This window comes from Micromys minutus, assembly GCF_963924665.1.
Source record: "Micromys minutus genome assembly, chromosome: 26".
Classification (NCBI taxonomy): domain Eukaryota; kingdom Metazoa; phylum Chordata; class Mammalia; order Rodentia; family Muridae; genus Micromys; species Micromys minutus.
In genome coordinates this window covers 36,391,169-36,416,076 of record NC_137961.1, presented here as the reverse complement: position 1 = coordinate 36,416,076, position 24,908 = coordinate 36,391,169, and the positions used below count along the sequence as shown (strand labels likewise).

At 45.3% G+C, this 24,908-nt stretch overlaps 1 protein-coding gene across 1 annotated transcript in view; it reads left to right on the top strand.

Annotated features, from left to right (window-relative positions):
- Positions 1-18,627, top strand: part of MOB3B (MOB kinase activator 3B) — a 174,376-nt gene extending 155,749 nt beyond the window's left edge. The window contains exon 4 of the mRNA XM_080938518.1: positions 18,042-18,627. Within this exon, the coding sequence (XP_080794644.1) occupies positions 18,042-18,071 (30 nt within the window). The 3' untranslated portion in view covers positions 18,072-18,627. The remainder of the gene's footprint in view (positions 1-18,041) is intronic.
- The last annotated feature ends 6,281 nt before the right edge of the window (positions 18,628-24,908 follow it).

Here is a 24,908-nt window from a genome sequence, read left to right as displayed (position 1 = left end):
TTTGCAGGGAGCAAGCATCTGTCAAAGCTCATCAAACTGTACATTTAAATAGAAGCATTTCACTGAAGATAAAAATATGCCTGAATCAATTTTATTTTAAGAATATACTTGGTAAATGCATCCAACATATTTTAAGACTTCAGTCTTCACAAGAACAATGTTTTGACAGGCCTCTCTCTGCTCAGAGATTTTGACTTCCTTGCCTCCTGGGTGGTTACCAAGACTAACAGAAGAGTAAAAGCTTCTCCCTGAGGGACAATTAGAATGCCTCCTTTTTTGGTTTGTTACAATTAAAAAAAAATAGTTTATGTGTTAGACAAACACAAAAGGAACCCTCCGGCAATGAAGTCTAGTGTTGTTCAGCTTCAGACTCTTATGTATATGTATATTTCAGAGCTAAAAATAGACACTTTGGACAGGTCATATGGCTGCTAGCTAGAAAGGCCTCTGGGCAGTTTCAGAAGCTGCTAAATTCTGGTCACAGAACTCATCCATCATCTCAGTCCTCTGTCCAGCCCGATGCTTGGCATAACTGAGAATTACATCCCAAGACCTGGGTCCTAAGTTCTCGCCCACCACTAGTCCAGGTGTGCAAGCAGGTGTTTACAGGTGTGTTTCCCTGTGCCTCTGGCACTAGTTTCCAGTAGTTGTAAGCTTTTTTACTTCTCGTCACCTGGGAATATCTCCGATTTATTAGGTCAGAATCTTCCAGGGCTGGCTCAGACAAAGTAGAGCTCTCCCAACGGCTCTTGTGGAGCCTCAAGGGTGAGCACCAGGGAGACTGAGTCTGGTGATTTGTGCATATTTCCTGTGTAAGAGCATCCGGGGAGCATATAAAGGATGGATGGGTGGGGCTTACTGTGAAAAGTGCCGACGCAGTGGGCCAGAGAAGGGATTCATAGCGAGCGCCCTCCTCCGTCACTCTGGGGTTTGTCTGTTTGTTTTTAGGCAGGTCTGTCACTAAACCTGGAACTTACCAGTTCATCCAAACAGACGAAGTCCCTAAGACCTGCCTGACTTCTGCCATCATCACTCCCATTTTCAGCTTATTTATCAAGCACTCTACCAACGGAAACACCTCCCTCAGTACCACCATGAAAGATCTCTGAGTGCTGGGATTACAGACTTGCTCTACCATGCCCTAGGTATATCTCACTGGGGACTGAACCCAGGTCTTCACATAAACACTCTGACAATTGATCTACGTCACTAGTCACGATTCTGTTTCCAGTAGCTCCAATGTCCCCATGATGCTGGTAATCGGTGCATTCCACTATGAAACTTGTAACAACTATTCCCAAGGTCAGTAGAACTGAGGTCACTTTTACACCATTTCTCTGCTCTTCGCACTCAGATTTGCTTTCCCTTTCTCTGCCTCTCCCCTCAGATTCAGCTGACACTCAATACCTAGTCTAGGCAATACCTTATGCTGACAGCAGTTAACATTAGATTACCCTGATGGCCAGACTCGGGCCTCAGTCCTCATCCAAGCCTTGGAAGAGAGCTCTCGGGCCCAGTCTTGACCATCAGCATGAATCTTCTCACCTTGTGTACCTATGAATGCTCCTATATTATCTTCTGGCAAAATAATAGGAGAATTGAGAATATATAAATTTTGGAAAAAATTGGTTGAAAGGCTGTGGATTGTTACTCTCTAGACGCAATACAACCATTGATCCCTTAACTCACAAAAGCTATAGTTACCTACACTGGGCCCACACAAGACCAACCCTATATCAATCAGTCAAATAAGGGCTCACTAGGCCCTCCCCCTAACCTCTGAACTATTAACTTTTCATAGATTCTGGGAAAGGAGAAATCATTGTCTTTCACCATGTACCCACTGCTGGGCCCACCAGGCTCCAATAAATAGTTCCAAACCCATGGTCACACGGATGGCAGATGGCCCTGGTTGTTCTCAATGGGTCACAAACAGAAAGAATAGACATGATCAGGAGAAAACAATTTGGGAGGAAGTTGTGAAATCAGTTTGATATGTTGTATACATGCCTGAAACTTTAAAAATAATTAAAATATTTTATATGGTAGAATGTCTTAGTAAATTTTCTATTACTGTGATAACAACATCATGACCAAGGCAACTTATAAGTGAAAGGATTTAATTTGTCTTGAAGTTTCAGAAGATTAGAGTTAGGTGGAGCAAAGAACAGCTAAGAGCTGAGATCTTAGTTCACAACCATGAGGCAAAGAGGGAAGCATGGAAAATAAATCTTTTTAAACCTCAAAGCCCAGCCACAATGACATACTTCTTCTAACAAGGCCACACCCACTCCAACAAGGCCACACCCACTCCAACAAGGCCACACCCACTCCAACAAGGCCACACCCACTCCATGGCCACACCTCCTAATGCTTCTCAAATAGTTCCACCAACTGCGGACACAGCACTGAAACCTACAAGCCTGTAAGTGCCATTCTCAGTCAAACTCCCATATAGAACATAGGATGAGCCAAACCGTGGTTCTTAGAACACCAACCCTGTGGCTACACTGTGTAAAGCCTGAGTCCCCCTCTCTTCTTAGAGCTGACATGCTCTTTTATTAATTCATGGACTGTGTAGACTCACATTAGGAGAAACAGTTCCTGTTGCAAAGCTTATTTGTAAACCACATAGATTGGGGAAGGAAGGTCTAGATTCCCTCTGGCTCTGGCACCACAATGGCACAGGCTGGCACTGCCTTTCAGTATACCTGCTTCCTGGGCAACTCCTGCCTGAGTCTTCACTGTGGGCACAGGCCCATTGTTTCCAAACCAAAGGAAACCGAGACTGCAATATTTTATGTGAATGTTCCAGAATCTTAGATAGCAGCAACTCGTTAAGGTAGTCATTCTATTCTTAAATCTCAGACTGAATTCCCTTCTAGGAATGACAGTTTGCTTAGGAGTCATCCATTTACAGACTCATTCTAAAGAAGGCCTGTGGTTGGCACAAAAATTTCTCTCCTGGTACAACTTGGCAATGCATAGCTGGCATCTGTACTTACGTTAATTTTAGAGTTTTATCTTGAAAGCCCATAAGTTCTAAGATAACTGTACATGTGTGTAAGTGCTAGTGTGTGTGTGTGTCTCTGTATGTGTGTGTGCGCGTGTGTATGTGTGCATGTGTGTGTGTGTGTGTCTGTGTGTGTGTGTCTGTGTGTGTCTGTGTGTATGTGTGATGACTGGGTACACAGGGTTTAGATGTTTAGCCGTGACAATGGCCATTTGGTTGAGTTGGCACTTGCTGCACATTATGCTGTTTCACACTAGAAGCCCGCTCCTGGTCTGCAGTGCTGAACTTCTGCAGACACAGAGCACAAGGAGCTTGGTCATCAGCTTCCCTTAAGAAGCCCGGTGTTGTCGCTGATTGACAGTAGAGGGTTGAGCGCATCACTGCCAGGCTCAGGCCATAAGCAGCTGCTGTGGCTGTATACACTCCAGACAGTAGAGTCTCAGGAGCCCCGTGCGCCACCCCTGCCCTGAGGAACCGGTGGAAACTACCAGACAATCCAAAGCACATGCTGAGGGATTTTATCTTATTAATCTTTGGAAAACATTAGCAAATAGGATTAGAGAAAGCTGTTTGGCTATATCCATGCTCAGCTTTGATTTTACAGCCTCTGGATTGGAGAGGATGTTCACGAAGGTCGGTGTGCCTGCCTGTTCCTTTTCAGCCTGTTTCTGTTGAGGTTTATACTTTCTTTAGTACTGGCTCCCTTCCTCGGCTTGTAGCAGCCTCTGCGAATGTGCTGCAGAGAATTCTTAATAGATGCTCAGGGATGCAGATATTGTCATCTGGTGTCACCAGCAAGAGATACGGGAGTTGTAACAGGTTCTCGGGCATAATTATTTCCGTTTCCTTTGCTGCTGCAAAAGTGCTTGCTGTTTTGCATTCTAAGTGCTAGAATTCTTGAGAAGATTTCTAATACTGAAAACAGTAATAAAAGGAATGGAGTCAGCAGAACATGGGTATTTTCTTGAAAATGTGCATGTACATAAACACATATAGCACACAAGCCATTTACACACACACACACACAGTGTATGCACGTACATGAATGTAGGCAGAGCACTTTTATACAGAAAAAAAATCTTTTAAAAATTTGAATTTCATATAATAATCACACGTTGCAAAGTTCTGTAATTTTCTTTTCACTATTTGAAAATGCAAACGGCATTCTTAGATTGTAGGTCGTAGAAAAGCAAGCATGGACTGGATTTGAGCCACACTACTTCTGGTCCCTGTTGTAGAGGGAAAACGGGTTTCCAAGGTCTGTTCACAATATGTGAATGATCTGGGTTTAAAATCGTGCCAAGTATTAACCATGTAACCTTGGACAAGACACTGACCTCTTCAAGCTCAGCTTCTCTATAAAAATAGCTCAGCAACCACCCACACAGAGGAGAGTCGGTGCCCAAATAGTGGGCAAAATGGTGACTGTCTCCAAGGGCCCAGGGCAGATACTGCTCTGTGGTTAAAGCACTTGCTGTTCAAGTGTGAAGACCACAGTTTAGATCCAGTATCCACAGAAAGCTGGGGCGGGCATGGCAGCTGTAATCCCAGCATGCACCGGGCAAAGGTGGAAAGGGACCTCCGGAGCAGGATGGCTAGCCACTCTAGCCCAGACTGCAGGCTCTGGGTTCAGCTTCAGTATATAATAATGTGGTGGACGGATGAGGAAACCTCAGGCATGTACACATGAACAAAACATGGATGCATCCACACCAAGACACCACATACATAAACATATGAAAAAGGCTCCCAAAGTCAGCCAACTGATGCAGTTCTGTGGGAGCTTGGGGACAGTGCACAGGGAGGTCCCTGACTTGTGGGGATTTCAATTAGGATTTTCGTGACCTTATGGTAGAAAGCATACTGGGAATTTTGAGGTTTGGTCTTCTTTTAGGCCAGTGATAGGCTATAGAGTGAGGCTAGGCAGCAGAAGGAGCTTCTCTCTATACAAGCCTGTGTGTGCTTGTGGGCACGTGTGCAGCCGTGCACACGGCCCTTCCTCTCCAGTGCACCGTGCTGCTCGCCCAGATGTTCAGTGGATCAGGTGTGTGAGGTGGGTTTTCACCAGGTTTACAGATTAGGATGGGTTTACTGGGAGCTAATCCCACTGCAAATTGAGAGATATCTGAAGGTCATGTCCTATTAAGATGAAGGTTTTCAGTTTGTTCAGGACTCTTTACCCCATGTAACCAGCACTGTTGCTGACAGCGGGAAGAGCCTGCTAAGAAACAAGCTTCACAAATTACAAGCTCATCAAGGCACGTCACCAGGCACACCATGCCGGTCTCATTAAGTGGTGACAGGCTCATCCTGTGATACATTCAAGGCTGACTGGCTTCTATGAGCCTCTTTGTTTTTTCCAAGGGAGGTAAACTCTTTTTTCAGGCACCCATGACCTGAAAGTTCAGAAAACTTCCAAAATGACTGATCTTGGCTTTTCATTAAAGTTGAGCCCATTCATTGAAACTCTGGTGCAGACAATGACCCCACAGGGGTAGAACCCTGCTTCAAGCCAGAGCTTTTCTGCCTGTTGATGGAAGGCCAGGGACAGAAACAGAAAGGAGCGTGCATCATGATGTCGTGCCCAGCTTCCAGAAGCTGGCAGGCTCCACAAGTCAGCACTGAGCAATGCAGAAATCTGTTTTACTCCTCAAAGGACATCTTGAGCCATCTGCCAGAGCCAGTCCAGTCATGGCGGAATGCAGGGTGTGGGGGGAGGAAGCTAGACTTGTGACAGACACCAGACTGTTGTGTTCACTTTTCCTGGGGAGATGAAAACAAATGTCCAGTCACCCCAGAAGGGAACCACTGTCAGACCAAAGTACTATCTCACCGAAGTCCAGCTTGCTAAGACCAATTAGTTTACTGTTACTTTCTTACAGAGCACGGGTAAGGGGTCACTTACAGGAGTCTCTGACAAACAGCTGAATCTCTGCAAAGCCCCCCACCATCAGAGATGGCAACTTCATGGAAACTCCCAGGGAGCCCTGCTTTAAGTTAGAAGCATCTCCTGTGTATAGTGTATCCCTTCCAAAGACCCCTTGTAGCTGGAAGAGGTGTTAAGAGCTAGAACCTGAGGTATGGGGCTCTTGACCTGGTCAGTGGCTTCTTTATCACAATATAGACCTGTTTTCCACTGCATTGTTCTGTTCCAGTTACCACGCACACTGTATAAATGGGAATAGCCACCAAGGGTCCATAGGGAGTGGCACTATTAGGGGTGTGGCATTGTTGGGGGAGTGCATCACTGGGCGTGGGCTTTGAGGTTTCAGAAGTTCAAGCCAAGGCCATTTCCCCTCCTCTCTCTCCCTTTCTCTCCCTCTCTCTCTCTCTCTCTCTCTCTCTCTGTCTCTCTCTCTGTCTCTCTCTGTCTCTCTCTCTGTCTCTGTCTCTCTCTCTCTCTCTCTCTCTCTCTCTCTCTCTCTCTCTCTCTCCTGTTCTCTGCTGCTTCGAACGTTGAGTTCTCAGCTCTTTCTCCTGCCCCATGTCTGCCTTCATGATAACAATGGACCAAACCTCTGAACTGTAAGCCAAGCCCAGTGAAATGTTTGCCTTTCTAAGGGTCAGTGTGGTCACTGTGTCTCTTCCCAGCAGTAAAACCTTAAGAAGATGTCAACTAGTTATGACTGGAGGAATAAACACCATGCAACAATGACCTTTAGGGAAACCTTAAGAAAACTGAGCCAACAGAAATGGAAGGGGAGAAAGCACTAAGGGAAAGCCACGGTGGTCCGTTTCCACTATGCTAGGTCACAGGCAGCATTGCTGAGAGCAAAGAGTGTGTCTGTCCACTGTCCTGTCCTGTCCTGGGCAGGGAGTGATAGCACCTCAGCAAGAGGCATTAGCAGAGGAAGAACGGGGTAGGCGAATCTTCTAGAAAGAATGCTACTGTCAAGCAGAGTGCTTCAGGGTCTGTGGGGGCTCTTGACTCCAGAGTACCAGTTAATCAGTTTATTGCTGGGACAAAATACAGAACAAAGGTGACCACCTAAGGAAAGAGGGTGCGTGGAGGCAGACCATCACAGAGTGGATCAACTGGAGTCTGAGGCAGCTGAGCACCCTGCAGTCCCCCTCAGCGAGGAAGGAGACCCCCGGTGGGACAGTACTCCCCACAGCTTAGGTGGGTCTTCCTAAATTAGTCAACCTAATCCAGATAATTCCTCAAAGGAAAACCCGGAAGCTAATCCACTCTAGATACTTCTGACCTAATCTAGATCATTTTTCACAGTCCTGGTGCCCAGAGGCCTGTTTGTCTCTGACACACCCTGGGCCCGCGTTCTCCAGACGGGAGGCACCCAGCCACGTGGTCATAACCCTGTGGTTCAGTGAGAGGGCTTCAGAAATCTGCATCTCTTCCTCCTCTGCAAATCAGTGTAAGCCGAGGTCTGTGTTTACATAAAGCAACTTCTTTGTAATGTTTGTAGGGCTTGGGAAAAGAAAAGCGGTTTGATTTTTGTATATGTTATGAATAACGCTGCTCAGTGGGTGGTGCGAATATGTGTTTATCTGTCCACACTTACATCTGCATGGAGTCAAGGGCCTGCATAGATGTGTCCATGGTCAGACCCACCTTTCCATAGTGGAAACGCCCCTGTCTAAGTAATGTGGAAGGCTAGGAACAGAATGAATCAAATCAATATTGTTCTTTCCGGTCAGGGAGCTCTAGCCTGCTACTTTGCTATTTTTACTTTGTTTGGCTCATTCACCACCCACATCCCTAAAAGGCACCAAAAAGGACATTTTTCAATTCTTCTGCACTGGCTGGATCTCATCCATGCTTATGAGGGTTTGGGGTTTTTGTTTTAAGTTTTATAGCCTGCCTGTTCCCCTGCCTTACTCAACAGTCTCAGACGTTGGGCTGCCCCTGAAGGAGCGGAGCACCCTAGCTTTGGGGCTCTTGGGGTCATCTCACCCTGTGGCTAGTGTAGCTGCAGTGTGTCCGCACATCGTTCCAGAGGCCTCACAGGGGCAGAAACGAGATGCTCATCTCATTCGCCATCACCCCGTCCTTCTGACACTGCTTCACTCACCGCACACCCGTCTACCGAGTGTTATCTGTGCAGACGTGCAGACAGATGTTTGATCTGCACAGGGACCATCAGCTTCCCACTGGTTCTTCCACCCCCCCCCCACCGCCTCCGAGCTCTGATTAAATGGGCACAATTGCATTATAAAACTTGTGTGTGGAACTTTTAGGCCCCATCATTTGGTATTACCTGCAGCTGGTCAGTTTGACCACAATTGAACAGAGGATTCCTGCCACAAAGCCTGCCTGTCTGAGGGTTAGAAGGAAGATCTCTGAGCTGAGAGAAGAGAATGAGATAAACTCATAAAAGACTTTCTGACTATCCCCTCTCTCTCTCTCTCTGTCTCTCCCCCCCCCCCCCCGTTGTCGTGGAAACAGTTAGGCATGCCTCACCTGCACAGACTTACCCATCTCTTCAGAGAAGTAGGGTGGGAATTGCCAAGGGTGTTTGCCCAAGGACCAACATTATTTCCTCTGGTCCACATAGCTATGTGGATTCTAGGAAGTGAGAAGAGAAATCCTCACCACAGGAAATGGAAGCTAACCTCATCTAGAGAGCTGTGGTCCCACCACCAGACCTGCTTGCGTCAAGGTTGGATGGGAGTTGACTTGGCTCCTGCATCCACAGCAGCCCAGCCCTTCTGAAGGGAACTGGCTGGGGGGGAGGGGTATTTAGCATGGTTTATATTTTGCTTGTTTCCTTTACTTCTCCTCTTTCTTTTTCTGGGGATGTTACTATAGCCAGCAGCCTTGTCCTCCCTCGGCATCATCTCTATCCACCTGGGGGAGCATCAACTTCCAGTCTACATGCTTATCAAATAGACAATTAAACACCTTCTTCCTCGGCCCAGGATCCTCTTCCCTTTCCTGGGCGTTGCTCTGTCTGCCATCTGGGTGGGTTAGAAGCTTCAAAGACACCTAAGCAGGGCATGGATGACCTGGGGTGTTCTGTGTGCCCGTGGTTGTCCTGTGTCAGATGCACCCTTTCCCCATCTGTCATCAGGAATGATCTCCCTCTGGCTAGTATGGATGAGTCTGGCACCACAGCATCCCTTGCTGATGCCAACTAAGTACTCCTCCATCGAACTGCTAAAAGAAGATGCTAGGGCTGAAGGCATGCACTGCCAGGTCGAAAGGGACTTGCATTGACTACTAGTAAGAAATGAGGCCACAGTAAATTGCAGGTCTATGGAGTGTAGAAGCCTGGCCTGAGGGGAGTGGGTGCAGCCAGGAGCTAACTGCAGCTAGAAAGTGAGGATGTCACCATGACAGCTCTGGGCTGTGGTGGATAGAGTGGAACTCTCATGGAAGAAGTGGGATTTTTCAAGATGGTCAATAATTTTAATCCACATGCTTTGGGGACAGAAGAGGGCTAACAGATAATAAAAGAAACAAACTGGTATAATCTGGACACAACTTTTAAGTCTGAGATGATCGACCATCTGTCCAGTCTACCCTCTAACCAGAGGCCCCAAGTTTGTCATCAGAAGAGAACTCCTCCTGGTTATGGGGTTCCATCCTGTTTTGCTATTGAGACAGGTCTCACTATATTCCCTGCTTGGCCTTGAACTCACTGAGTAAACCTGCCTGGCCTTGTGAACACAGAGTTGCACCTGCCTCTGCTGGGATTACATGGAGATACCAGGACTAAAGGCATGCACCACAGTGGCTGGCCGGTGATGTGGCTCTGCATCACACACAGAGGTTCAGCAGCGCTGCCTTCTCTATGCACCTGCCCATGCTTTTCCCTTGGATCAAGTCTGGCATTGTTTTATGAACTTGTATAACTACCCTGTTCTAAACAATGGAGTTTTCAACGGCTGTGATGGGGGCAGGGCACCTACTCAGGTCGTCCAGACTCGGTGCTCTCACGTGGAACCTTCCTTCCACACCCACCTTCCTTTCTGTTCTCTGTTCCTTCTCCTTAGGTGTTTTCATTGCTGCTAACATGTCTTCCTCCCTCCTCCAGCTTGTTCCGTACAGTTAGCAGAATGTTGTGGAGTTTAAAAAGGGGGTGGGGATGGGAGGGGAGTGGGAGTGTAAGATGCTGTTTCTCTTGTGTCTCGGGAGCATTTAAACACCGCTGATGTCCTAAGCTGCATCTTACAATGGAATAATGGGGACAGCATAGGGTTTGCTTTGCTTATTGTTAAAGCAATAAAGCCTGGATTGAACGCCACTAAGAAGCTGTGAGCTTGCTCAAGTCCTTAGGTTCAGAGCCAGTCTGATCCAGTCTCATCTAGGTTAAGTTTTGGATGAGGTGGATGGGTGAAGAAGACATTAGACTGATTACTGAGGACTGAAGAGTTTATTAGAAGAGTTATTGTAACCATGGTCGGACGGACAGACAGACAGACAGAATGGCAAATGTGTGGCGGGGTTCCCAGGAAAGCTGAGGCCTCAGCACTAGAGAAGGAAAGCAAGGTGGGGGTCTCTAGAGAGAATCAGAATGCACAGGACACAGAGAGAGAGAGTGAGAGAGAAAGTGAGTGAGTGAGAGAGAGAGGGGGGGGAGGGAGGGAGAGGGAGGGAGAGAGCCCCTTACGATTTGGGAGGTGGGGGGCACAGCAGGAGCTGCAGCCAAGCTCTCCAATTCCCAGGCAGGAGGCAGGGAAGGAAGATGACAAGATGGGTACCCCTTTCCTGTAAACTCACTTTCAGGGTGAGATGTCCGTCCATCCATCCGCTAGCTTCAGACTCGAGATGTCCAGACAACTTCCAGAACAAAGAAATGATGGTGGTGGAGACGACGATGATGTTTAAATCACGGAACTCATAGAAATGTGATTCATGGGTGTCAAAATCATGTCACAGTACCAGCACACTGAGGTCATTTTCAGACCTGGAGCTGTGTAACTTACACAAAGCTTAGGTTATTTTCTCTACCCCCACCTTCCCTACAAAAGAACAGGCAGAAGTCACTGAAGGGTCCTTCCTAAGATTACATGTGACTTCTCCTGGTGTTCAGTTCTAGACCCCCTCACTGTTCTTTAGGTTACTACAGCCCTCTCCTATTTTATTTTTTATTCTTTTCCAAAGTTGGTTTTTTTTCCTGTGGTATTTCATGGCAAACAGTTGTGGCAGCCAACAAGTTATAAATGTAAGTTTTTTTTAGACTGAAAACATTTCATTACGAGTAAGCTAATTAAAGCCATCAGAATAAATACAATTAACGATTTTGGGGATTATAATGCAATCATGAAGTTGGAAGAATCCTAAAACATCATCTACTTTATTCCTCCTATTTTGGCTAAAAGGGTCCTACCCCCACTTTTAATGTGTGGATACCTGTCTTGTTTCAAAGATATTTGATAAGTACCAGCCAAACTTACCAGACACATCCTACACCCTTGTTGTCATTGACATTTGGAAGGCATTTCGCAGAACTTATTTGAATATGTTTTGTGGTAAATTAAATAATATTGCATATATAAATCCTTAATTGTTCTCTTTGCTTTCCAATTGTAATATAATTCTTCTCTTATTGGATATTCTATGTACTTACATTTCAAATGTTATTCCCTTTCCCGGTTCCCTCTTTTCCTTTCCCACTTCCCCTGCTTCTGTGAGGATGCTCCCCCTCCCACCCACCCACTCTCACCTCACCACGCTTGCATCCCCCCCACTGGAACATCTAGCTTTCACAGGACCAAGTGCCTCCCCTCTGACTGATGCCAGACAGTGCCATCCTATACTTCAAATGCGGCTGGAACCATGGGTTCCCCATGTGTACTCACTGGTTGGCAGCTCTGGGGGGTCTGGTTAACTGATATTGTTGTTCTTTCTATGAAGTTGCAAACTCCTTCAGCTCATTCAGTTATTTCTCTAGCTCCTCCATTGGGGAACCTGTTCTCAGTCCAGTTGATTGCAAGCATCCTCATCTGTATCAGTAAGGCTCTGGCAGAGACTCTCAGGAGATATCCATATCAGGCTCTAGAGCTCTGAAAGAAAGAAAGAAAGAAAGAAAGAAAGAAAGAAAGAAAGAAAGAAAGAAAGAAAGAAAGAAAGAAAGGGAGAGGGAGGGAGGGAGAGAGAGAGACAGAGAGAAAAAGAGGGGGGAGAAGGAGAGAGGGGGAGGGAGGGAGGGAGGGAGAGAGGGGGAGGGAGGGAAGGAGGGAGAGAGGAAGGGAGAGAGAGAGAGGGATGGAGGGAGAGAGAAAGGGGGGGGAGAGAGAGAGAAGAGAGAGGGGGAAAATGAGTATTAAAAGTATCTAAAAAGCCAGAGACTATGTCAAGGACAAAAACAACGGAAATTGAAACCACAAAACTAAACATAATTTAATTTATCCAGCTATAACTCACATTAGACATAAATTTTATTTATAACTGCCTCAAATCATCTACACTGTGCAAGACTTGAGAACATATCCTTCATCTCACAACAATATACACTAAGGTATACACACTACACAATTCAAATTGAGCCTAATTGTATAATGGCTTCCAGTACTGGCAGGAGGCCAGGCAATGGGGACCCAGAATGGAGTGAGTAATGCTTCTGGGGAGTCACATAAACTGCGAGAATTTGACAGGCATAGAAGAAATGGCAACATTTACCGGGTAGAATAAATGGCCAGGGATAAACTCCAAGGCGCATGGCTATCTGTAAGGTGGAGCCTGTGAGCTGAGGGTGGTGGGACCCACCATGACCTGTCTCCTCCAGGCCGCAGAGTGTAGAAGTCAGTTGCTGGCTGTGGAGAATGAGGCTGACCCTAGTGACAGATCCAAAGCCTGCCTTTGTTTCTTCCACAAGAGTACATTTAAGAAACATTTCTAAGTTAGCATTTTTACAAAACTGTTAGTAGATTGCCCCCCACCCCGTTCCCTATCCCCCTTGCTACTCCTGGGCCTCCCTTTAACTCCTCCCCCAGCCCCTTTCCTGTGTCCTTTTGCCCACCTTCAACCTTCCCATCAACCTTCCCAGTATTTTTACGCACTCTTGGTCTCTCTTCTAACAATTTACACTTCATCCACATATATGTATGTATCTGCGTGAACACACATACATTTATACATGTAAGAGAGAACATGTGGCCTCTGTCTTTCTGACATCTTGTTAGAACCTTCTAAGAAATATTCCCTGAAGAAAGCACCCTAAGTGTGCTTCAGGTTTTGGTAACCTGCCTTATACATGTTACATCCCATTCTCTGAGCCCGCTCCCTGTGAGGAAGGAATGAAGGAAGGAATGCAGGAGGGTTCATTTAGTGAGGGAAATGCTGACTCGAGAATCTCTTTAAACGGTTTGATAGCACCACCAAGTGGCAAAGAAGTAGAATACAGCCTTGGCACCTTTCTCTCTCCCTTTCCTCTCCTCTCCTCTCCTTTCTCTCTCTCTCTCTCTCTCTCTATGTGTTTTAAATTCTCTCATCCCTACCTCACTTTGTCCTCCCCATCTCCTCCCAACCTCCTCTCTCCTCCGTTTCCCTTCAGCAAAGGGCAGTTCTCCCAGGGATATCAAGAAAGCATGGCATATCAAGTTGCAATAAGACTAGACTCATCTCCTCATTAAGGTTGGATGAGGTAACCCAGTGGGAGGAAAAGAAGGCCTGCACTCTTTAAAATTAAGCGTGAGTGCATGGGATGTGTGTGGATGTCAGAGGACAACCTGGATAAGCCCATTCTCTTCTTCCACTGATGTGAGTCTAGAACTCAACGTTTTTCAGGTGTGGCAGCAAACGCTTTAACCTGCTGAGCCATCTTAGCAGGCATACCTCCAGATTTTCAAAGGTTAGATCCAAGAAAATGTCCTTTGGTTTGTGAGCTGTCATTAAACCCATGTTTCCCAGTAGGAGTAAAAGAAGCATCTCAGAAAAAGCTTTTCTTCTGTCTGTTGAGGCTCACAATGTGGTGCAAAAAGCCCTGCACTAATTCCTCACAGCCTAACTCAGGGTCCTCTGATCTGCCCCCCCCCCACACACACATACACACACACACTCTGCTCTGCTCTTTTTGAAAACCTCTTCTGTGTTAAGCATACATATTCAGGAAACATGGCTGTCTTAACGCTTTCCTCTGTGGTAACTAATAATTCAAACTGATATCGCCTAGCTGAAGAAAGCAGTGCCTCTAGCATTTTGAAAACTCAGAAACTACTTGCAACCATCTATAATTAATATATAAGTCAATGGATTTCCAAGCTATCAGTTGAGAGCATATCTATCCCTGGTTCAGAGGCTTCGAGCTAGAGGCCCAGGCCATATGAAAAGCCCTGGCCTTCATCGTCACATGGGCTTGCTTGGATCACACACCAGCCACTCTCCATGTGGCTTTAGTGAGTCACCCTGCTTTCTCCAACCTCCTGCCTTTCCAGTACAGTTCATATTTGTCTCTAAGGGCTACAGCCAGGCTTGCAGGTTGCTTCTGCAGAGCAGCAGGTAAGAGCAGGAGAGATGCCGGCTTCTTACAGTCCGTCCCTGGTTAGGCTGCTGTTCACCTCATACCCTAGTTCAGCTCCGAGACTAGAATTCTTCTGCTGGACAGCTGTAGCTCCCTCTCAGAGTTCTATGTGCACAGTAACACACAGACACCCAAAGCACTGAGCACTCTGTGGGCTCTTATCAAAAGCTCCTCCCTTTTTTTCTTGAAGTACTGATCCACTGAGAATAGTCATAGAGTTAGTTAAAAACCTGAAGTCACGTTTAGCCTTGGAATTACTCTCTTCCTCTCAAAACACAATCTGTTGACAAGCGTTAGCTCAGAAAACGAGAAGCTTTACTTTTGATCTCCTTCCTTTTTCTTGCTTGTTTATACCCCAGGCTAGCCTCAGCCTCCCAAATATTGGGATTACAGTTGTTGCAACCGTGCTCAGTTCACAAGAAGCACTGGAAACTCGAGGTGCAGACAGTAGGTGTCTCCTGTGCTTCGGTTATTTCCTCTCCTCTCAGAAGGTGCCTGGTTCTTTCTAACTTGTCCATGTCCTTTGCTGTCCACACCCTGCTTCTTGCTCCAACACAGCAGTACCTGACCCCTGAGCCAATCTCGCCTCTCTGAGATGGCCCCTGCGGCCGCTGCTCAGTCCCCTATGCCTCTAAATATCAGGCCTATGTCAGAATGTATGTTAACAGGAAACTTTTCCCAGGCCACTTCCTGCCAGCAAGGAGTGACTGGTGTCGAACCCCACTGATAGAAAGGGACCAGAGAAGGAAGTTAAGATGTAGTGAGTCTGCGCATATTTTAATGCATTTAACCTTCCCTTGATCCATTCACTAACACCCTGTACAGATGAAGTGACTGAGAACTTGTGTGTTACTTGATTACATAAACACTTACCGAGCCTGATTATCAGGCACTGGGGATGCAAGGGCAAGCAGCTGGCAGAGTCCATAAGATCTTGCCTGGGATGATCCAAAGAGCAGAGGTGAAGGGCTTTTTTGTAGGCATAACGTTATTCTGCACTGTGTAAAGTCCACCCTTCCATTATTCAAATGCTGGTTCCTCAATCCTGCAATCTGACATTCTAGACACAGCACTGTAAGGTTTAAGAATCTCCTGTCTCAAAGGGCTAATATCCAATATATATACAAAGAACTCAAGTAGTTAGACTCCAGAGAATCAAATAACCCTACTTTAAAAATTGGGGACAGAGTTAAACAAAGAATTCTCAACTGAAGAATATTGAATGGCTGAGAAGCACCTAAAGAAACGTTCAACCTTCTTAGTCATCAGGAAAATGCAAATCCAAACAATCCTGAGAGTCCACCTCACACCAGTCAGAATGGCTAAAATCAAAAACTCGGGTGCTTCAGTCCTTCTTAGAAGGGGAAACAAACGTATTCACAGGAGGAAATACAGAAACAAAGTTTGAAGCAGAGACTGAAGCAAAGGCCATCCAGAGAGAGACTGCCCCACCTGGGGATCCATCCCATATACAGCCACCAAACCCAGACAATACTGCTGATGCCAAGAAGTACATGCTGACAGGAGCCTGATATAGCTGTCCCTGAGAGGCTCTGCCAGATCATGATGAATATAGAGGCAGATGCTCCTAGCCAACCATTGAACTGAGAACGGGGTTCCCAATGGAGGAGTTATAGAAAGGACTGAAGGAGCTGAAGGGGTTTGCAACTTCATAAGAACAACAATACCAACCAACCAGAGCTCCCAGAGACTAAACCACTATCCAAAGAGTAGAAATGGACGGACCCATGGCTCCAGCTGCATATGTAGCGGAGGATGAGCTTGTTGAGAATCAATGAGTAGAGAAGCCCTGGGTCCTGCCAAGATTCAGTGCCCCAGTGAAGGGGAATGTCAGGGCAGGGCTGGGAGGGATGGGTGGGTAGGAGGTACCCTATAAAAGCAGGGGGAGGGAATAGTGGGTTTATGGAGGGAAAACATGGAAAGGGGACAACATTTGATCTTCCACATTTCTTTCTCCCTAAAGATTATAAGTACCTGAAAACATGGACCCATCTCCTAGTATGTGGTTCACACAGTAAGACAAGTAAACGACCGTGAGGAGTTCAGCATGTGTATTGGCTTACTGACTGTAATGCAGTATAAGGCTTCCCGGGTCTAGCCCAGGATGGGAGAGTAGATCACAACCTGTGTTCTTCCTTCAACCTGCACCGTCTGCATGGTTTTCAAACAGCCTTCTGAGCACTGGGGACTCCCACACTAACTCCTTGGACTCAGATGTTTGCTGTTTGATTGTCTGGGATGATCCAGGCCAGCATTTAAGAGATGGGGCAGCTGCAGTCAGCTCTGCAGCCAATGGAACTCAGAAGCAACTTACTCATCTAATTAAAATTCCTTAGTCTTGTCTTCCCCAAATGCTGACAAGCTCAAGGCTCTTTTTCAGCCTGCAGCCCACGCTGTTCTTAATGATGAAAAGAACTCCCTTGCGCCAGCACTGTGGGAAATATTGGGCATATAAAGATGAAAGCCCCTGTAGAGATGCAATGAGTGTTAATTTCTTCCTGGCACTCAGTAATTCTGCCTAGTGGGAACACCTCCTCCAACAAATCCACATGTCCTAATTCTTCCCAAGCCGCCCCGCCAACCGGGACAAAGTATTCAAGCATATTAGCCTGTGGGAGCCATTATGACAGAAACCACCACACAATCAGAAGCAGTACACCTCAAACAAAGTCAAGTGTGCCCAGGTGAAAGGCCACCTCCACAGGTGAACATGAGGTCTCCCAGGCAAATGGATGCCATTATGTCTGGACTAAAAGGATACGTGGTAGTTAGCCAGGTGACAAGCGTAGAGATGGACTGGGTGTGAGTAGGCCAGCCTGTGCAGTCTCAAAGGGACAGAGAGTATGGCCCATTTGGGAGCCTGCATTCCCGCAGAACCAGGAAGGTAGAGCGCATGGGTAGATTGCAGGCCAGACTCTCCTGTTTCTTCCTCTTCCTTAATTCCTCTGGACTTGCACGTGCTTACATTCTTCATCCCCCCCCCCCCCCCCCATCTTTGATTGAAACTTAGTCCAAATGGAAGAAGTTTTCTATTCTAAAAATAGCAGCCCAAATCCCTTATCAGGCCAGTTGGCAAGTGGTACTTGGCTCTCCTTGAAGAGGAAACTGGAAGGGGTAGGGATGAATGCTGGAGGTCATTCTTCATCCCAAGTGTTCATGTGGCTCCAGATCTTGCTCCCCCTCCCTGCCCCGAAAAAGCAAGTAGCTTAATTCTGGGCAAGAAAGTATTTTAAGCAGTGCCTTAATTCAAGAGAAAGTCAGTGAGAAGGAGAATGAGAGAGAGGATGGAGGACGGGAGAAGGGGGGAGAGAGGGAGAAAGAGAGAAGGAGGGGGAGAGAGAGGGGGCGGAGAGGGAGAAAGAGAGAGGGAGAGGGAGAGAGAGAGGGAGAGGGAGAGAGGGGAGAGAGAGAGAGAGAGAGAGAGAGAGAGAGAGAGAGAGAGAGAGAGAGAGAGAGAGACTCTGCTAGCTCAAGCTTACAGACCAAACGGAATGTGTGCTCCCAGCCCAGGCAGATGTCCCCAGTGTGTTCCCGTCATTGCCTGCTCATTGTCCTCTAACGGCCCTTCTCTTTTTGCTTTCCAGAAAGAGATGACAACCAGGATGTGTCACTAACACTCCACCCCATCTTCTGGAAGAAAGGAACACTGTTTCTCCCAGGAGTCCCCATGGGACAGAAAGTGGCCCTCTGTGGCCGAAATGATCCCGACTTCCAGGAGCAGGAAAACCGGAGCCCCACAGGGACTTCTGAAAGATGTCTCCTATCCACTTCACGTGCTCTTAACCCTCTAAGTGCTGCTAGCCGGGACCTGTGGGCCATATAGACCGTAGCATGAAGGACCAGCCTTAACCCCTTGGGCTGAGGACAGTGCAGGAAAGGTTGCTGCCCTTCCGCCCACGTCACACCTGTGACCCGCCCGCTAGGCTTTACTGGAATTCAGGTTTTGAGACTAAGGGGTTTTGTTGTGATGGTTCTTTTCCACTTCTCGACTAACTTCCCTCCCACTTATTTTTCTAAGTTCTAAGCAAGCGCAGTGCCACCTTGTGGGTAACACATTTTCCTATCTCATCTCTCCTCGACTCTCCGCAGGCCCTGGCTCCGGCCCGTGGCTTAACCTTATATGGAGTCTGGAGCTGGGAAAAGCCTGCACTTCTGGAAGCATCCATGCCATTTCCCTCATGGGCAGTTTCACCAAGGACCACTTGATGGGTTACGTGATCTGTGTCCCGCAGCCGGGCCATTTACATGGGAAGGGTCTGGTGACCAGAAATAAAGCTGGCGTATTATCAGTTTACCCTGCTTGGAATAAATTTGTTGTAGCCACAGTCATTTCGAGATGCTTCCATTAAAGATATGCTTTCCCATTTCCCAGAAGAGAGGAGATAAAGTTTTGAAATAACCAGTAAGATCCTTGAGCCAGACTAGTGCAGTGTTTGTTCTTTATAAAGGGGTAGTGTCCCAGCTGATCCTACATAGTGTATATTATGGGGGTTTCAGCAACAAGACAGAAGACAGCTGGTACATGTAGACTAAGTACCCTTGACTTACAGCCTTCCCAACTGGACCTCAGAGATTCTGAACCCAGCTGATGTTTCTTCTCTATTTTCTTTTCCTCTCCTTCCCACTACCCTCCCCTCGCCTGTGCTATATGACACAGAATTCATTTCTGTCCAGTGGTCTTCCTACTGCCCATTCAGTCTGTTCCTTCCAACCGTCAGAATAACCATGCTACCCTATCTCCTGCCTTCGGAAGTTTTAGTAAATGAATTGTTGCCTTTCCTGATTCCTTCACAAAACTGGTTCTGAAAGCTTGATTAAGAGGCGCCCATACTTCTTGTGGTATTTGATTTTAATAAAGTTATCTGTTGGTGGAGGGAGGTAGATATGAATGTATTCTTGATGTAACAACAAAAGATGACTAAGTTAGTCTGATGTTATTCAGTATATATCATGTGTCAAAGCCATTTGCAGCCACCACAAAAGCCTAGAAAGCATGACATCTTTGTGTAAACGAAGAAGCTGACCGCACAGGTCAAGGACATTGCACGTGACCGAACCATGCAGAAAAACCCTTGCGTCCTGTCTCGTAGATGTTGTCTTCGGAAGCCCAACACTACTACTGCAGTGCTGTTGGCTTGTTCCAACCTACAGGGACGTTTTTCTTTTCTCCCTAAGTAACGTTTAGAGACCAAGATAGGCCATGTTGTTGTTTTTTGGGGTTTTTTTTGTCAGTACCATTTTGGGCTAAAAGCATTATCTGGCTGCCCTAAAGGTCCAGAGGTCCTGAAGTTCTGACCCAGATAACACATAATGCCACACATGGCTGTGCAGGATGGTGGAGCTGAGAAATGGCAGGACCTGGGGAGTCTCTGCATGCAGCTTTGTACCGTGAACAGCTGCAGGACTCAGGCAGTAGGAAGTAGAATATGCGCCTGCATTCCAGCGATGCTCAGCCAAGGACGAAGCCTGGCTCCGAAGACATCTGTCATTTCTAAAGTTACTTTCTGTTGATTATTTGTGTGTGTGTGAAATCTCCATCTAGCTGAAAACATTCAAAAACTTTTTTTTTAATTCTTGGAATGATCTTTGGCTTTTGTTGCTAATCAGCTCTTTGGATAAAATCTAGCCAAATGCTCTGGTTTTTTTTTTTTTTTTTTTTTTTTTTTTTTTTTAAAGTTTGAGGTGTTTATATTCCTATAGAACTTTAACAAATTATTTTTTTAAAAAAGTCTTCATGGGGGTCTGTAAGCCTTTGGCCTGACTGATCTTCCATGCATCTGTAAGGTGAATGGAAGATCCTTGCAGCCCCTAGGACAGCCAGGCCTGGTTCTGTCTCCTAACCTTGTCCTTTTTCCTTTTCTACATTTATCTTAATTTGGGGAAATTCCGAGGTGAAAGGTTACCACGAGCATCCTATGTCCTTGCATGCACCAAGTGTTAGCATGTCACCCAGGTTTCCTTCTTACCGTAAATGCACTCATTGCTGAACCATCAAAAAGTAATAAATTCAAGTCATCATAAAGTTTCAAAATGCTTTCTTGTGCCCCTCCTGTTAGTAATAAGAACATTAAACTATCCCTCTCCGCTGTCTCCCACTACAGGAGCCTGAACGTTAACAACGTGCATATTTGGTAGACAATCCATGGTTCAAATTGTGCCTCAAGAAATTCTTTGTAGTTGATTTTTTTTTTTAAAGAATCTTGATATAATCACAAACTACACGTTGCATTTAATCGCCATTGTCTTTGTTTCTATGAATGTATTAGCATCTCCCCTCTTCTCTTGGTGTATGGTGGTCTGTCTTCCATGGCCGGTGTTACTAAACAATACACGCTGGTTTGAATATGAAATATACCCACATTCTGAAAGATTATTTCCTGCTCATTTCCACGTTGTGAGGTGTAGGTTAAACATGTCGAGGGTAAGAATGTACAGTGTGGATGCTCCTTCCTTGCATCATGTAAGAAAGTGTGAATGTCTAGCTGGAGATGAATCAGTGCATTCAAGGGTTATCTGAGCCAATCAAGTTTCATAATTCATGTATAGAATATGTGGTTCAATGTGTATCTTCTTAATATAATCGGAGTCCACAGTACCCAATATTAAATCCTTTGCTGTGGAAGAAATAGCAGTGTGACAGGAGTCAGACCTGTCTACTTAAGAGGAAAAGGAAGCTGGAATTTTTCATTTGTAAACAATACCTAAAAATGCTGACTCATGGAAATGTGTAGGATCCTACAGCCAGAGGTAAAATGTGTACACTAAGTTTTTTTCCCTTAATGACTTCTCATTCAGACCCATACTTTATTCATTGAGCTCTGCTCATATATTATGACATAACATCTCTTTACATAGACCTGGGTATCCTAAAACTCACTTTGTAGACAAGGCTGAACTCACAGAGATCCTTCTGTCTCTACTTCCGGAGTGTTGGGATTAAAGGCATGTGCCACCATGTTCAACTGCTCATATATTCTTGTGGAGGTTGACTACCAATTATTTTAGGAATTCAAACACCTTAGCTTTCACAGTTGGTTGTATCTCTCCAAAAGAAATGATTAGGAATGAAGTGATTTGGTGGTTTGGTTTTTTTAGGTTTTTTGTTGTTGTTGTTTTGTTTGTTTGATGTTTTTGCTTTTCTGATAATTTCAAATAAACAAGTCTGGGCACACTCTGAGATCACAAGCATATGTTTTCTTCCTAATAGGTACTGGTATCAACCACCTCACATTTCCAATCTGCCCTCTCAGCTAAAGGTCTGAACTTGGGATGAACTCTGGAAAAGGAACATTAGTCCTTCCACTTCTGTTCCCCAAAACGACCCGTGAGCACCTCATCCAGGCCTCCCTTACCTCTGGCTCTTTTGGGTTCAGACAGTGGAAATAATGAAAAGGATAGATTAAATTACTGATCTAGAGTCTTTTTCTGCTTCTTCGGCTGTTGGTCTTCTCTTCCCTAAATGTTTTCTATTTCTTTTCTCAACCAGGATGAATGGAAGGAACTTCATTGCTTTCTAGTTTATTCTTCCTGTCTCCCAACCATGACAGAAACATTCCAGATAGAACCTATTATCCTTTTATAGATATTCAGGACAGAAGTTCCACAGAGTCCTCTGTGTGTCTCCCTGAAACTTCACAGCCTTTAAAACTCAACCCAACCCATCCAACCCAAGCCAAATAGTCCCTGTGAGCTCCAGTCCAGTCTTTGTCTCATGCTCTTATTTAGGAAGGTCCAGAAACCACACAGTGGTTCCAAATGCTTAATAATGAGATGATGCATCTGCACATTAGTGAAATATCTGAAGTCTAAACACGGTCCTTCAGCCTTCCTTCGGAATCTTCCAAGTGTGCCACCATCCTCTCAGAAGTTTTACCATTCTAACACTAAACCCTTCTCTGATTGAACTGAGAACTCCAGAGGTCTCGCTCTGTCTGTTACAGACATTGCACACTGTGAATCTGATGAGTTATCTCAAGCCTTCTTCAGACCCTGATACATTTCTGCTAGTTCTGGATGGAAGAGAAATCTTTGGGTTTTCTTACCTATTTCAGTTGACCATATGGAAATCTTTGACTGGGTCATGTTGACTTTCTAATCTTCCTTCTCACTTTTAACAATCCTCATCACAACACACTGTTTGGGTTTTGTTGAAATTTGGTTTATTCCAGCCCACCATTTACCCAATCTATTTTCACTGATGATGGGAGAACTTCATTTCCAGTAGACCCTTAGCTTAAATAATACCACACTAAGGAAAATGGCAAAGGTGTCATTTGGATATTAGTGTCATTCTGCCTCTGATTATTTTGGCTTTAAAGAAACTAGTGATTTTTGTCTAGAATTAGTCAAAGTATATTTTGGAAGTGATTTTTTTCTGGTTTTAAAATGTTCATTAAAAAAACTTTTATAACAAGCTATTTTCCTCCAGATGTATTAAATATGGGTAAAGTTTTTCAATGATGTGTAAAGGTTCGTGTAACATAGAGGATAAGGCGTGTCTAATGAAGAGAGCTGTTTTACTAGCTTCTAGTCTTCTGCTTTCAAAGGTTTCCTGTCTCATTAAATACATCTGAAAACTGTTAACGCTGTTTTTGTCCGACTCGAGAGTCACCTGAGGGTTTGACTGTAAGATAGCAGACTAACATAATTAAATCAATTAGAAGAACTAGATGCATCGAAAGAATATTTATGAAATAAATCTCTGTGTGAGTTTAAGAATTCGAAGGTCATAAATAAAAGCTATATAACCATCTTCTCGTCTGTCCTCTTTGCGCACCTAATTTAACAGACAGTTTGTCACCTTTCAGTGTTCCTGGAAGGGGTCAAAAAAGGAAAATTGTTGATTTTATAGACGCTAATCTAAAATGTTTTGAAAGCACACATGAGCATATTTACATTTCAACTGGTCATTCAGGTCAGTTCCAGCTCAAGGGTCTCTAGGCCCTCTTTCTAAAGGACACAGTGTCTGGGCGGGGGACAAGTGAAGTAGCAATAGGCTGTGTGGTTTGGGAATCTCTTGGACAGCCCTGGCCAGCTACAGAGGAGGGCTTCCCATGGCTGGTACCAGGTTTTCTTAGGTTGTCTTCAGCTCTTGAAGGAAATGCAAACAATGGGAAAGTTTGTATAAAATATGTGTGCATTTAGATATGTCCACAGAATTGTGTGGATTGTCAGGGTTTGTGTGTGTGTGTATGTGTGTAAAAACACTATGATAAAAACTATGTATCGTATATATATATATATATATATATATATATATATATATATATATATATATACACATGGTAGTTAATAATATGATTCCTTGGGGCTTTTTCAGACATTATTTACTTCCCTCCCTCTCTCTGAAAACCCCCCTTTCCCAGATCAGACCACTGCTACTCCCCTCTTTATTGCTCCTCATCCCTTATTCAGGCACTGGTCCCATTTTACTCTCCTGGTTTCTTGTCCTACATTACTAGTTCAAGACCAGTGTGGGATACAAGAGACAGTATCAATAAAGAAAGAAATGTGTAAGAAATAGATTGTTGTGGTCCATTTCTGATGGTGTGTGCTTAGAGTTCATCAAAGGTAAACAAGCAGGAGATATTGGCCCCTCCCTCTCCTAAGCATCTTCTTGTCTCTGAGATTTAGAAATTTCCGTGACTCTGAGCCCAGCATAGGAAAGGGGGTGGGGGTGGCAGCCTTAAATTCTAAATTGTCAATGAATGTGGCTTTGTGTCCTAGGCCAGTAAGATGAGGAGTTTGGGAAGGAGGCAACTTCTGGCCTATGGGAAAAGAGAATAGAGACTTCTCTTAGTCATAGGATTTTATTTTTCTTATAAAGGACATTTAATTGGGGATGGCTTACAAGTTCAGACGTTCTGCCCATTATCGAGGCAGGAACATAGCCGCATGTAGGCAGGCATGTTGCTAGAGAAAGAGCCGAGAGTTCTGCATCTTGTATCCAATGCAGCCAGAAGAAGACTGGTCTCAGGCTGCTACGGGGAAGCTCTGTTCCTGGTGGAGGATTTTAAATCTCCTGCGGGCTACAGATCAGTGCACCGCAAGCCATACTTCAGCTGTTCTCTATGCTGGTGTCCCTTCCTGCAGAACTACATAGCAAAATCTGCTGCATTCTCAGTAGTCTCCTGAATTTGTTGTTACCTTATTTAGGGGGGGGATAAAAGGAGGGGGAGGTAAGGACAGACAAGGGACTATTTTACCTCTTCTCTTTGGTAGTCTTTGGAAATTTATAATGATTTCTGTGGTGGTTTAAAAGGAAATTGCCCCCATCGGCTCGCTCATAGGAAGTAGCATTATTAGGAAGTGTGCCTCTTTTGAAGTAGGTGTATTCTTGTAGGAGAAGCCTGTCAGTAGTGTCAGGTTTAGAAGAATCAGAAGCTTCACCCAGGCCTAGTGGGATTAATGACTCTCCCTGCTGCCTGAAGATCCAGATGGAGATCTCCACC